The 16139-nt window shown below is 40.8% G+C and overlaps 1 protein-coding gene across 1 annotated transcript in view; it reads right to left on the minus strand.

The window, feature by feature from the left end:
• Window positions 1–4123: 4123 nt before the first annotated feature.
• runx2b (RUNX family transcription factor 2b) overlaps window positions 4124–16139 on the minus strand; it is a 49253-nt gene continuing 37237 nt past the window's right edge. The window contains exons 6-8 of the mRNA XM_089022028.1: window positions 10281–10448; window positions 9572–9733; window positions 4124–5477 (exon numbers count right to left, since the gene is read on the minus strand). Coding sequence (XP_088878154.1) covers window positions 4987–5477; window positions 9572–9733; window positions 10281–10448 — 821 coding nt within the window. The 3' untranslated portion in view covers window positions 4124–4986. The remainder of the gene's footprint in view (window positions 5478–9571; window positions 9734–10280; window positions 10449–16139) is intronic.

A 16139-nucleotide genomic window follows, 5' to 3' on the forward strand; every position in this document is an offset into this window, starting at 1 on the left:
TCTGTAAATTTAGATGACTCACTTTCTTTTACAGGAAACATATGTTCAGAAATCCAATAAAAATATGACAATTACCATGTTAAATCATTCAATAAACAACTTTGAGAAATGCTTGGAAGAAAACAAAGTTATCCGGACCCACACACCAACACATCGAGGAATGAAGAAGCCTGTAGATCAGGGGTGTCAAACTCATTTCACATTGTGGGCCACATATGGCCTCGGTAGATGTCAAGTGGGCCGGACCATTAAAATTATACCATCCATGCTATAAATAACCAAAATATCATGTCTTTCATTAGTTTTGTTGTAAAGAAACACAAGAACTTAGGAAAACGATGACATTTAATGAGCATTCCTTTTACACAACATTTCACCTCATGAACAAATGTGCAATTTACTTTTATCATACACACATTTCAACTGATCCCAATGATTCTACAACAGCACAAAACTTTAACAATAAATTGGTATCTAAAATATAATAATGGACTTTAAGATTAAATGATATTTATAAAGAAAGGAATTTTTAAACCATTGTTTTTGTTCCTGATATTTGGCGTCTTTTGGCCCGTACAAGTACATCAATGCCAGGTGTCATATCCTGACTAGCTGACACTTTCAGAATATAATTTAAGTGATTGTTTGTGAGCTTTGAATGCATTTTTGTTTTATTGATATTCATTACTGAGACGTTTTGTTCACAAAGGTAGGTTGTTCCAAACATGCACAAAACTTTAGCAGCCAGGGCTGTTAACTTGGGGTACCCTGGTAGTAGATACTGCTAAAATTTGTCCAGGCCTATGGAGGTAAATTTACCCTTCAAATCTGCATTACATTGCAACTCAATTATTTCGAGCTGCATTTTGACCGGTAGATCAGAAGCTTTAACGGTGAAATGTGAGCGAAAAACTGAAAATTCTGTCTCAAGTTCACCAAATACCTGAAAAGGTTTCTCAAACTCCCACAGTAATCTTCTCGTCCGCATCAGGTCTCACTCACTCACTCACTCACTCACTCACTCACTCACTCACTCACACACACACACACACACACACACACACACACACACACACACACACACACACACACACACACACACACACACACACACACACACACACACACACACACACACACACACACACACACATCTCTCAGACATGGGCATGAGCGGGGTTGCCACTTGCTAGTTGAAACCATGGTTGAAAAAAATGAGCGCGGTTGAAAAAAAACACTGCTGTTTTCTTTCTACGTTGATTGAAATAGCACCACTCTGCCCCTTAGTGGACAATCCTTGAATTGCACATCATTAAAAATATGAAATACCATGTCGTTTGTGCCTTTTTTTCCACTTAAAATCCTGCGCGCGTGATTAAACCTCCTTGGGGGCCGGTTCCGGCCCGCGGGCCGTATGTGTACAGTGTAGATGATATATTGCTGCCACTGAAGGCTTTATGGATATATTTATGTGGCTCAAATGTGGAGAGATTTGAGTACGTTCATTGATATTTAACATTTGATGGGGGCTGGGTGGTAGAGAAAGGACAGAATGGCTGGACTTTTCACAATTTTGAAGCTATGTCATAATCAGATTTTTTTTTTAAATCATTGATTTTTGTCAACACTCAACTATCTTTGTGACTGTTTTATTTCATGTATTGTATAGTTAGTTGTCCATGTTAAGTTCTTTGTTACAGATTCAGCCATTGTTAAAGCGCTATATAAATTAATATGAATTGTATTTTAACACTATTCTCTGTGACTTGTCAATTTTACAGGACAGATTTATTTTTACAATGCATCCACTTGTGCATTGAAAATAGTAAAAGACATTCAGTAATCTCCTCGCTTACCTCCCCACCAGTGAACTGATGTAAATGGCTTAGTGCGTCTGGCTTGTTGTAACTTCATCAATGTAATTCCACAACCCTTCCACAATCATTTACATTCAGGGAAATCCCAAGAATGTTCTTGACATGAGAAAACACACCAAGCTTCAAACACTCACAACCTCCCACTCGTCTTTCTTCCTTTTTTTTCTCCCCAACTCATGAATACTCAGATTGGCTCTATTATGTCTGGGAATAATATAAAACAGCTTCCCAGGGTCTCCGTGTCTCTGCTCCCGTCTCTAGAACGCCACTTTGACGGCGGCTGGCGTCTGGATGAGCGACGCCTAAGCCACTGACAGGCCAAATTGACGCCATCGCCATCTTCCAAAGACAACTCAGGCTCAGACAAAGCAACAATTTCATGTTGACACGTAGTGGAAAAGTAGGAGTAACTACTGTACCTAGATAGACATAGTATTTTAATTTCGTTATACTTATAGTAGTCACTTTCACTTCTAGAACACAAACAAGTTTGACTTTAAAGTTTAAATGAGGGCTTGCCTTCATCTTGAAGCTCTGCAACATGGAGTTGTGCCATCTCCAAATCTAGAAAATAGAATTATTTATAATTGCGGTGATTGCCAAATGTGTTTTGAAGAAAGTCAGCTGATGTCCGGAGGAGCCCACTTCCGGGTATATAATTTCAAATTTCAAAGGCCCGCAACGCGCGTGCGCACTTTCGACACTGTTTTCTTAAAGTGACATACACATTCACGACAACCTCGAAATCAAGTTTGTTAGACGCGTACGCCTGGACATGCAAGGCCATTCTTTCCACGAACAACCCAGGCTAAATTTAGCTCTCCTATGGATCCCAAAGTTAAAATGCATAACTTTAGCATTATAGATTGATAATTAACCAGTGCTAACATACTGTATCTTGTAGCGTTCCACTAAAACCACAAAGGTGCAAATATATTGCAGGTGATTCCCCCCCCCCCCCCCCCCCACACCATTTCTGCGTCTCTGAAGACAATTAAATGTGCATCTACCAAAAGTAAATTTCACCCACTTGTGTGTCCCTGTTAGGGGGAGCTGGATGAATCACTTCTTGATGACCTCATTCGGGGGAGGAAAGGTCCTGGCAAATAAAATCCATGAAATTAATTCCCAGGATTAAATTCCTGCAAATCCTAAATTGTCACATGTCGACAGCATGGGAAAACAAAACACATCAAATGAAAAGAGACAGATGAAGATCAGAAAAAAAAACATTGGAAAAGATCAGGCCAGATGTCTGCTCGGGGGGAAAAAAAATCATATCATTAAAATCTAACAAGTCATCTAAACGCTTTTTATTTGCTTTCTCCAGTTGCAACATAAATACCTTGGATTTTGTTTTTTAACTTTTCAGGCTCAAGCAAGAGGAATATGTGTTGGTGTGTGTGTGTCAGTTTGATTCCCTCTAAATGCCAACCTTCAATAATAAAGCCCTCCCAAATGACTTATTGTATGAGAGCCCACTAAATAACCAATCTGATGACAACCTATTCTCATTTTGTACCAATTTTATGTGACACTAAACTAAAAAATGAGTTAAATTCTCATTTTTCACAATTTAGCAGCAAGTCATACAAAAAAAGCTAAAGCCAACTAATTTACCAATGAAAACATGTTTAAAAAATGCAATAAAAATAACCTGTAAAAAGCATACATTAAATATATTTTAAAAATATAAAATAGTTAATGTAAAATACAAAATCAAGGTTCTTTGCGAAAAGAAATGTACTGGATGAGAGGTCCCGCTGGACAAAATCAAAATATTAAAATAATTTCAGTTTGTCTGGTTGGGAAGTGATATTCCAAAGGGGATTACAAAAATGTGGGTGTTTTACTATTCGGATCATTTTTTTCTGAAGAATATTGTACAAAACATTTTCACCTTTGGCAAATGAAATGCAACACGGATGAGATCACACTGGAAGCATCTAATACAACAATAATTCGATATTAAAAAAAAGTGGTGTGATCTATACTAAACTGCACTACATTTTGTTTTTGGTTTTGTCCAAAAGTTTGCAAATGTGTCTAATCCTTGGAATTGAATGTAGATTTCAAATACTGTTGACTTTTTTGTTGTGTTTACTACTTACCACTCCATATTGCTTTTTGTATAAAATCTTTCTGAAAATTAAGTGACATGAGACTTTGGAATATCAAGTGTGTGTCGTATGGAAGAATACTGCTGACTCTGAAGAGCCAATCAGACAACAGGATGACGTCACATGACTTTTTCACATCAATAAGTGCTTTTACTGATTCAAGATGGCATCAACATAACAGAGAAAAGGATTATTTAAGGAAACAACATGAGTGTCAAACACTCTGACCAACTTTCTCAAAGCCGTCACGTACCAGACAACAACAAAAAAATATTCGGGTCCTGAGGTCTTTTATTGGAACTATGCTGATTGTCTGAATCTTGGCTGTCGGCGTAGTATTTGCATCTTTGGGTAGCGCCGTCGTTTCTCTCTATCTTAAATTACCAGCTTTTTGTTGTTGCCTTTTTGAAAAATGTAGTCGTAAAAATGCAGCAAAAGTATTGGGATGAGTCAAGTTTCAAAAATACAATATTACATAAGTTATGGCTTCATAAGTTAAACAGGAAGCGGAAGGCCCTGTAATATACACGTTTAAATAAGTCTCGCTGATCAGTGCGTCTCTGTATTGTCGTATAAAAAAACCAACAAGAACAAAAATGCAGAAAATAAAAAGCCTTGAAGAACCAATCCGGAGAATAGACGTGAAAGAAAAGGGAAAAAAAATACACTACCACATGAACATTGAAATCGTGCAAGACCAAAATCGGATGTTTTCGGAAAAGTGAAAATATTGTTCCATTTAAAAAAATCATTTAAATCCGACCTCAACATGGTAGTGTAATTAATATTATTATTTTGCTCTTTGGAGTTTGTGCCTCCTTCACGTTGGTATGAAAAAATATTTGGAGAAAAAAAACAAGTCTATTTGGAAGGATGTGCTGCTTATTGCCGCTTTGAGCGCTTTGGTCCAAACATTCCAGGAAGACAAGTTTGCGCGAGTCGAGATGAGCTGCTTTCAACAAAATAAAAATCCCTTTTTAGTCAGGCATTCAGTAGGGCCTCCAGACGGCCTCATCCATGCGTCCCCCCGTGTTGAGGACGGTGGGGGAGTTGCTGTGGCTACCATCTCCCGCATCCACGCCGCCGTCTGCCTGGCTGGGAAGGTTGGGGTTGACCAGCGAGCTCCCCGTGGAGGCGCTGGTGCAGGGCGGGGGGGCCACTCGCGAGGGTGAGCGCTCGCCTCCGCCGCCCGAAACCATGGAGATCTGGTAGGACCCGGACGAGGCGCCGTAGTACAGGTACGGGGTGCTACTGGTCTGAAAGGGTCCGCTCTGACTCTGTGTGGAGCCCGGGTAGGGCGGAGGAAGGTAGGTGTGGTAGTGAGGGCCCCCCAGCGACATGGCGGAGGTGACGGGCGGCGTGTAGGTAAAGGTGGCCGGGTAGTGCATGCGAGGACCGCTAAAGCGACTCTCCGCCAAGGAGGACAATCCCGGGAACTGACGCTCAAACTGGCCCGGGAAGGGGCTCAGGTCGGAAGAACCTGAAGGAAAGACAACAACAACAACAAAAGTTAGCACCATCAGATGATGGCCAAATTCTCCAAGATTATAACTAAATAGATCACTTTTTCAAAAAACATGGAACTGTCGCGGCTTGGAGTTGAAGCGGATTTACGTGGGACAGGAGATGTGAGACAATCTATTTTCATCAATGGATGCTACAGCTTCGTGTTTGCTTTCAAGAGTTAGCTTGTCGAAGACATGTACATTTCACCATGACGTCCCTGATCCACTGGTGAAAATGACGCTTTGATCCTCTCTTTCATCTAGTACTGCTTCATACAACAAAGAGGGTGTAGAAAGTGCTGAAGATTGAATGACCGTCATTTTGTTTTCATTTTTTTATGTTCTTTTGACTCCAAGATGGTGCCACGAGAGTGGCTGCCTTTACAGCAGCTCCTGTATTTTGTTTTTCTACTTCTTCATTTCCTTTCCTTTTACTTTAATCACTTTGCTACTGTGAAATGTACATTTCTCCACTGCAAGACCAATGAGGGCTAATCCAATCCAATCAATTTTTCTTCAATTTACATTAAATGTCATTAATCTGTGCCAGTCCATCTTTCCAGTGTTTTCAATTTTGGGTAATTAGGTCTACACAAAATTGGCTGAATTTTTTGCCAAAAATAAAAAAAAACTAAATAAACAAGGGTTGACTTCTCATTACATTTCGAAGACTAACTGTTAAAAGCGTTAAAATGCTGCAAAGACTGCAGAAAATTCAACCACCCCCCACGCCTTTTTTTCCCCTTACAGTGATTTCCTTTGGGTGGAATAAAAATGTGTCTAAAAATGCCTGTATTGTTTTATTCATCATCTTCTGTCTCGCCGGCCGACGCTGACAAAGCGTTTGCATGTTTACGCATATTTACGTACATGAGTGTGTGTGTATGTGACTGTGTGTGCATATGTGCTTTATATACACACAGTAGTGTGTGTGTGTGTGTGTGTGTGTGTGTGTGTGTATGTTGAATGCGGAGCAGCACATGTGGAAACACTTTGTGCAAGAAACAGTTTCCATGAGATCCATAATGAGGCGGACCCGGGCTCTGATGTGGCTCCGACGTTCGCCTCCCATCGGCTCCAGCGAGAGTGTGTGTGTGTGTCTATGTGTGTGTGAGTGTGTGATACATCCCCCAAAATAAAATAAAAAATACCCCCCCCTCACCCCAAACCACTAACTGGCTGTGGTGAGGACGACGCTGGGTGCAGAGTTTATGGAGAATGGGAGGTCTACACCGTACCCCAATGCCATACTTAACCCCCCCCCACACTCCCCTAACTTCTTCCCCGGGCCCCCCATTTGTCCCCGTTTAGATGAGCTACAGCATTCATATCATAAATCACGAGGCGTCTTCCTTGTCCCTGTGTCTGTCGTGCAAAAGAGGGTGAAAAGGATGAGAATGAGAGGGCAGGGGACCTTGTGGAGTAAAACGGAGGGGCTCGACATGTTGACATGTAATTTAGCGTCAACTAGCATATGATGATAATTAACTCATTCAGTGCCATTCAAAAATGTATTGGGGAATTAAAAATATGATGTGTTCGGTTTTGTTTTTTCATGCTTGGGTGCAGATAAAGCGCTGGCCAGACCTCTGGCAATGGGTTTTCCCTTCCACAAGGGGGAAGCATTTCCATTTTTTCCCATGTTAACGCTTTGTTCCAGTTTCAGTTGTTGTTAAAGCCCTATGTAAAACAATATGTATTTATTGCATTGTATTTTGCACAGCCGTCCTCATTTCAAACCCATATAACTCCACACCAAAATAATTTAGAAATTACAAACTCATTTTTCTGATAAAACGACAGAGTCTAAGGTTTCTTACGCTGCATTTAATGTTTAATTAGTCCTAAAACTCAATATTCTGTGTATTCGAGTGACAATGCCAAAAACCATAGCTTGGACTGGACACATTTTTGCACATCTGGTCGCCACGGTGAATGAGTTAAAAGACCCCCTGCTTCCATCATTTTCTCTTATTATTTACGAAGGAATGTGACATGTTTATGTCACATTTATTCCTCGACCGATTGTCAGCTATGTGTCTATATCACAATTGTGCGGTCAGGTTTTTGTATTCCAAGGTCTCTACATGTTATCTGGGGGTGCGTGGGAGGTCATGAATGAGTGTGTGAGAGTTAGTTGTGTGTCATGATTTTCTTTTTGTTGTTTTTGTCACTCACTTTTTTTTTTTTAGCAGTTTTTTGTGGTCTGGGTGAGCGTTGCTTTGGTGTGTGTCAGTTGTGTTGTGATAACTGTTTTGGCAAATGAGCTTTTTCTTTTTTTACCTTTCCAAAAAAGTTTAAAAAATACATGTAAATTGTCATTGGGTTTTTGAAAAGTGCTTGTAAATAAAATGTATTATTGTATGTAAATTAAATGTATTATTATTATTATTATTATTATTATTATTATTATTATTAATAATAATAATAATAATTATTATTATTATTATTATTATTATTTTTAAAACCCTTTCAGGCACCAATAATGATCACCTGTCACCTAATAACTGAAGTGACTGCTGTCCCTCAAAGGGTTAATGTATGTATTTATTTATTCATCTTTAATGTATTTTGGGGGGGGGGGGGGGTCCGTTTGAGCAGATTTTGTTGGGTGTGAGAGGTTTTGGGTGTGTGTGTGTGAGACAGTTTTTTTGTGACTGTGAGAGATGAATGTTCTTTTGAGTCTTCATGGCACCTCATATGAAAGGGAACAAAGCGTGACAAAATAAAAGCTGACGAGGGGAAACTCCAAAGTCATCAAGGCCGACAAGGCAAGCTGACTGCATCTGAAAGTTGGCAGTGAGTCAACAGGTGTACAGACAGAAAACTTGTCTGGCGGCATGCTGGGACTTCAAAAGGGGTGCTTTGCTTTTATTTATTTTTGGGGTGGATTAAATGGAAGCCAGATACACATGGGCCAGGTGATGCAGAAGAGCAGCGAATCGCTAAGAAAGATAGTGTCAGTATTTTTATTTTGCCAGATTGCAAAATAAAAAAGGGGGGGGAAACCATAACATAATCAATGTTCCTCCACTTTATCGTAGTTCAAGTAAATGTATGTGTTGCTGCTCCAATGGTGTTCAATAAACTTCTGTGAACATCATTTTTAACACATTTGCTTACTTCTGTTTGCGAGTCAAAATTATGTTAGCAAGAAGCTAAAAGGCTTTTAAATCGGTCTAGGGAGCGTTTTTTTTGCGCCTGTAATGAGCAGCATTTTCACTGCCCCGGTTTGTTCATCGCAAAGGTTGGTGCATGGCTTGAGGAGCCCCTGATGAGTATTGAGGAGCCCCTGATGAGTATAAAGGAGCGTCAGCGCAGAGCGCCGATGTGTATGTGGAATGGTCGCGGCTTGGAATTGAAGCGGATTTACGACAGGAGATGTGAGACAATCTCTTTTCGTCAATGGATGCTACAGTTTTGTGTTTGCTTTCAACATTTAGCTTGTAGCAGACATGCACATTTCACCATTACATCATTGATCCACTGACGAAAAGGACGCTTTGATTCTCTCATCTTTTATCTAGAACTGCTTCATACGGCAAAGAGGGTGCAGAAAGTGAATTTAATGACTGTGTCTTTGTGTTGTCATATTATTGGTTATTTTGTTATTTTGACTTCAAGATGGCGCCGGGAGAATGGCTGCTTTTATAGCAGCTCATGTATTTAATTTACAACAAATTATTTTATTACAGACAGTGGCGTTTTAGGTTGTTCAATTACCTTACATGTAGCTTCTGTATTTGTTTTTCTAGTTCTTCTTTTCCTTCCCTCTTCCTTTCATCACTTTGCTGCTGTGAAATGTACATTTCTCCAGTGTGAGACTAATATTGGCTAATCTAGGCTAATCTAATCTAAATACCGGCGGTTCATTGAGATATAAGCGAACTGATTTAATAAATCCGTCCGTCGGAACGTCTTTGCTTTGACTTGATTGCTATTGTTATGGAGATGTAAACAGTAAGATGTTTGGAGGTGATAGCAAACAACTCACTTAACACAAAGGAGCAGTTTGCCACCGCCGCTCAACTAAGCATTGGCGAGTTCATGTTTTCTGCGAGAGGCCAACCTGGCAAACGTCTGGATACGTCGCTGATGGAGGGCAGGCCCGTGCCTCTGCTGGAGGAGAGCGGGGTGGTGGAGTGCACCGAGGGGGACGCCATGGGACTCAGGTAGGACGGGTATGTCTGCTCGTACGACCACGGCGGTGACGACTGCGACTGACGTGGGTCTGATGGAGAGGAAACACTCAGTGACGCGTGAATGGTGATTTGAAAATTGTGTTCTACTGCAGTAGGAGAGTCAAAAAAATATATATATATATATATATATATATATATATATATATATATATATATATATATATATATATATATATATATTCTACATCAAGGGTGTAAAATGTTATTTTTATTTTCATTTTTTGCAGAGGGCCACTTTGTAGTTCTGGTTTCCTCTCAAGGGCCGTTATGAATTAGCAGAAGCATTAGAATGTTTAATCCCCTTCCCATATTCCATATAGAGCGCACAATAAATTGATGAATGACTTGTTTTCAAATTGGAAATCAAGGAAAATGACTGTTATTGTGCTTTGCATACGACAATTTGAAATTTCGTTTCAGACTTTAGCAAGCACCGTGGAATTTTCCAATTTTGATTTGATTTCACGGGCCGAATAAAGTGATGTGGCGTGCCAGATTTGGCCCACGGGCCTTGACTTTGACACCTATGTTCTACATGATGAATTAAATTTAAAAAGTGATAGGGAAAAAAATTACCAGTTATCTGTGTCTGTCCCTGTGCCGTGAACGAGTTAGGTGCCGTGTTTAGCGCTGGTCGCTGGGCCTGGGCGGGCACTGCCACGCGGACCCTCATCCTCTCCAGTTCGCTCAGGCGGTCCGAAAACAGGCCCGACTTTGGAGGATCTTCCAACTTCTGACGATGCCCTGAGTATAAAGAAGTAAAATTTCAGTTGTGGTAATATTAATGTGTTAGATAAACGTGACAGAGAAAGTTACCCTCCCCCCTTTCCCACCACCATGCTCAAAATTCCAGGAAGAGTCAGTTTGAGTTGTGACTGAATCTGGATCCTCTGACTGCGAGAGGAAGCCATACGCTCATTAAGCTGAGGCCTGTTCGTCAGGTAAACAGAGTTTCTCACGCCACGCCGCCATTATCCCTACAGGAGTCTCGCGAGCACAGCCAAAAAATATTCTCGTTTCGCTGTCTTCCTGCATTCCTCTGCCAAAATTTTGACACCCCTTTGTCACACTTCTCAGAGGTGTGACTAACTGTACCGAGTATACGCGTTTATTCTTATAATGGGCCGCGTGCTCACTCGTCTGGCACTTCTTTCTGGACTCAGGTGTGGACTCACGGGCAAGCACAGTGATTTGGTTGTCTTTTGATACTGCGCAGCTTTTAGACAACGGCAGAATTCCCGCTGCGCTTTGGCACAATTCCAGCTGGCTCGCTAACAATCGGCAAGATCACTCACAATCCAGATAAACCGGCTTAAGGAGGGGACGACACCTAACCAGGTCGAATTTCCTGGAAGGCAACATGGAGATTAAAAAAACTCGGCAAAACACAGCTAAGCTCAGTTTGTTCACAGTTAACCACACCTGCCGCAAATAAGGTTATTTTAAAAACAAATTTCCATGTGTAGATAAAAATAGCTCATAAAAATGGTCATCCCGTGAAAAACTAGTGTATGTAACAAAAAAAAAAACCACGAAATTGTTCAAAAACATTTTTTTTTAAGAAAGGAGCGTCAGCTTGGAATTGAAGCGGAATTACGTGAGACAATCTCTTATCGTCAATAGATGCTTACAGCTTCGTGTTTGCTTTTAACATTTAGCTTGTAGCAGACGTCCGCATTTTACCATGACGTTCCTGGTCCATTGGTGAAAAGGACACTTTGAACTCCTTGTCTTTCATCTAAAACTGCTTCATACAACAAAGCGGGTGCAGAAATTTCTTAAGATTCAATGACTGTCTGTGTCTTGTGTTGCATCACGTTATTTGTTATTTAGTTTTTTGTTTTGTTTACTTCGAGATGGCGCTGCGAGAGTGGCTGCCTTTCCAGCAGCAGCGACTGTATTTTGTTTTTCTACTTCTTCCTTTCCTTTCCTTTCCTTTCCTTTCCTTTCCTTTCCTTTCCTTTCCTTTCCTTTTACTTCCATAACTTTGCTGCTGTGAAATGTAAATTTCTCCACAGTGACACTAAATAAAGGCCAAGCCAATCCAATTATTGACAATAAATAAAGCCAAATTGGCTTTTTTTTCCCAATATTTCCTCTGCAATGATTTATTATTGTTTTATTTCCTCAAACAGTCGCCTCTTCCGCAAAAGATGACTCAATTAGTGGCATGTTACCTCATTCACTGGAAAATAATCATAATAGTAACCAATTCTGTATTTACCAAGCAAATGCATGTCTCTCACAGTGTTTCTGAAATTTGTACAGATAGTTAAGGCCTTTCATTTGGGGTGGGGAGGGGATGGGGTAAAGTCCCAGAAGTAAAGTCATAAGACATTGCATCATTCAAACATCTCCTGACTACGTCCCATCACCCCTCATCACAAGTCTCGTACTGTTGCCGCAGGGCTTCTTGTCTTCCCCCGCCAAAGACTTGCCATCAATGAAGTTGAAGTTGTCTTTTAATAACAAACTCATCACCATGTGACTGACTAACTAATGGATTTATTCTATTCAGGCTATTAAATAGCAAATAGGGAAGATATAGCAAAGACGAGAAGATTGTTCTGCTCTTGCAGCGTCAGCTTTCATGACAGTGTTTTACTCACTATCATCGTCCCCTGCTGCTCCTCAAGCGATATCGCTGGCTCTTACGACTTTTGTGCTGTTTTTCATTTTGAGTGTCTGTTCTTTTTTTTTAATCTTTACTGAAGTATGGGGAGGGGTTATTTTGTATTTTTCAATTTTTTAACCGAGTATCTGAACGTATATTTAACCCTTTCCTATACCCTGTAACTTAATAACACAACAAGCTCTCCACTTGCACCTCCTGAAATGATTACTCGGTGCTTATCACAGCTTCTGTGGGGCCTAATTATTCCTTGTACACTGCCAGAGCTAAGAATCATGTTTCAGCTCTTTTATCACAACTTTGGTCAGGCAGCAGAGCAATGAGCTTGGGGTGTTTCAAAAGAACCAGGAAAAAAGGGGCTGGATGATTTCACCCACCGGTGGGGAAAGTCCCTGATATTCCCATCCATCATCATCATCATCATCATCATCATCATCATCATCATCATCATCATCATCAGCAGCAGCAGCAGCAAAGATGGCAAAAGTAGTCACACTTTACATGGCTACAAGTAAAGGTACACGGAGTGGAGAAATGACGCTGGAAAAGTAGTACAGTGAACCCGTCGACATAATACCTTGTCATAAGGGTCGCAATATGATAGAGAGCACTCGAAAAAAAATGTGAGAACCAAACTGTCACTAGCTAAACTGATCTCAGTTACCATATTTTTTAGTGTATAAGGTGCACCGGAGTATAAGGCGCACCCCAAATGAATGGGGAAGTTTCCAACTTTTTCCATATATAAGGTGTGCCGGATTATAAGGCGCAACTTCAATGAATGACAAAGGTTTTCCAAATATAATATATTAATATATAACATATTCTCCAAATGTAAAGCATGCCACATTATACGGCGCTACAGTAGAGGCCGGGGTTATTCAGTACTTCTTCTCCAAAGGAAAATGGAGTCGGTGGCTGACAGTAGTTGAGAGACCAGTTGTGGATCAATATGACTTCACATATAAGGCACACCTGCACATAAGACACAGGGTCATCTTTGAAAGAAAATGAAGGCTTTTAGGTGCGCCTTATACACCGGAAAATACGGTACCTGGCTAAATGTGAAACGGCCAATTATTGAAAAGTGCATTTACGCGATACGTGTATTTATAAGCACCTCATCATACGTGTTTTTCTAGTGGTACCATGATTGATTCTTTGCTTTGTGTTGCCCGGCAACAAGAGTCAAGCATGACTGATCTCATTGCGCTCAATTTATGTGGTGTCATCTGCAGAGGTTTAAAAACCGTTTTTTTTTTAAATTGCAGAGTGCATGATGCATGGCTTGGGCCCACGATGAGAAGAAAGAAGCGTCAGCGCAGAGCGCCGATGCGTATGTGAAACGGTCGCGGCTTAGAATTGAAGTGGATTTACATGGGACAGGGAATGTGAGACAATCTGTTTTCATCAATGGATGCTACAGCTTGATGTTTACTTTCACCATTTAGCTTGTAGCAGATGTGCACATTTCACCATGACGTCCCTGATTCACTGGTGAAAAGGACACTTTGATCCTCTCCTCTTTCATCTAGAACTGCTTCATACAACATGGAGGGTGCCGAACGTGCTAAAAATTGAAGACTGTCTGTGTCTTTTGTGTTGTTTCACATTATTTGTTATTTTGTTATTTGTTGACTTCAAGATGGGGCCGCGGGAGTGTCTGCCTTTACAGCAGCTCCTGTATTTTGTTTCTGCTGTGAAATGTACATTTCTCCAATACAGGCTCATCTAATCTGATCTAATGTAATCATAATTACAGATCTCTGTTGTCAAATATAAGAAGTAAGAGTAAAATGGCTGAAAAAATACATAGTATTTAAAATCTACTTATGCACAGGAAAGAAGTGCCTGTACTTGCAGATTAGCGATAGCACCGTCCCTGCCACTTCCTTCCCCGGCCCAGCCGGCGGCCGGAAGCTAGGACAGATTCGCACCAGATGTGCGACCACTCGGCGGCCGTGTGCCAACGCTCGCTCACGAGTCGTCGGAAGAAATTAGATCCAAAAGGAGTTATTATTCTAAGTGAAGCTCTGTGGTGCGCCGGCCTAATCTGATCAAAAGAAAAGCAGGCAAGGAGAATAAAGAAGCTGTGTGATTAAAATTAATTGAGGTGGTTTTCCCTTCACGGACAAGGCGACCATTCGTGTCTGGGATATATGGTGACAGCCTGGCGAGTTACGGTCCGCTGCCGGCGATAGCTGAGCTTTGCTCGGTCTTGACAGTCGGGAAATCAACATGACTTTATCCAGAATTGAACAAAATGTCAAACAGATTTGTGGGTTTCCTCTACATTTATGCTAAGATAGGCTAAAATTATGTCACCCTGTCATTTTGGTTTAAAGCTGTTGTCTTAGCTTATCTAAGACTTTTTTCTCCCCACAATTCTGGTAGTTTTTAATCGAAATTTTAACTCATTCACTGCCATTCACAAATTTATTCCGGAATTGAAAATATGACGTAGACTAGAGCTTCATTCTCGAATTTATTCGGGTTTTGTTTTTATTTCCTTGGGTGCCGAAAAGCGCTGGCCATGGCCTCTGGCAGTGTTTTTTCATTTCCACAAGGGAGCAGCATTTTTTCTATGTTAGCGCTTTGTTACAGCTTCAGCTGTTGTTTGTGTGCTATATAAACCAATATGTATGTATTGCATTGTATTTTGGACAGCCACCCTCATTTCAAGCTCATAACTCCAGACCCATACAATTTAGTAATTAACTCTTTTTTCTGATGAATGAAGAGAGTCTCACGCTGTATTCAATGTTCATGTAGTCCTAAAACTCAATATTCTGTGGGTCCTTGAATTTGAGTGACAATGACAAAAACCCTGGCACTAGAGTGGATTTTTCTTTGCACACATTTTTGCACGTCTGGTAGTGAATTAGTTAATACAACTTTAAATTGTTGACACATTTAATTTCTTTGGCTAAGTGTATACATCAATTTTACCTGTTTTTTCTTTTACACAACCAATTTGGTATTATCATCACATTTCACCATTGCCTTTTCTTGTACTGTTTTTGAGTTTTTTCAAAGCTTGAGTAAGCATGTTTTGTGGCGCACTAAAGTCTCACTACACGTCTGCGTGGATGCCAATCATCCGTGAATCCAGTTCTATTTTAAATTCTAAGACCTTCCAACCACCATTTTCATTTTCTTTTTTTTTTTACGTCATGAATAATTCCAGTGGATGACTTCCAGGGGGAAAAAAAGTGTGGAGTTCGGTTGGGCTGCAGGCAGGGTGACAGCCAGGCGCCCGTCCGCCGTGGGGCTCTAGTATCAGGGGAAGACGGATTGGAAGAAATGAGGGGAGATGATAAAACCAGAGATGGAGGGAGGAGAAAGCAGGGGGAAAAGAGGAGGGGGGAAGAGGAAGAGGAAAAAACGAGTGAAAAGGAGCCGTGCTGACTGCAGTGGAACGCTGCCAGGCGTCTGTGTGGTCCGGCCAGGGAAGGGAAAATGCGCATACACATACACGCGCACACATGTACATTATACACTTATGTATATAGATGTCTAGGACAGCTCCCCTAGGCAATACCATGATTTCATGCAAAAACACATTACAGATGATTCAGAACGAGAGAAGAGCTTTCGATTTCTTTTCCTCACTTTTTTTCAGACGCCCGTTGAATGATTTTGCGTTTAGTGTCATACATGCACACCGCCCGCAGACAATCACATGCACTCACTCATTCTCACACACACACATATATACCCGCCACATCTTGAAAAAACTTCACAGAACTCATTGACTGTCTAAAAAAAGCTTTTTTTCCCTTCTTTTCCTCACTCTGTTGTTA

Source organism: Hippocampus bargibanti, linkage group LG19, assembly GCF_051943395.1.
Source record: "Hippocampus bargibanti isolate YZ-2025 linkage group LG19, ASM5194339v1, whole genome shotgun sequence".
NCBI lineage: Eukaryota > Metazoa > Chordata > Actinopteri > Syngnathiformes > Syngnathidae > Hippocampus > Hippocampus bargibanti.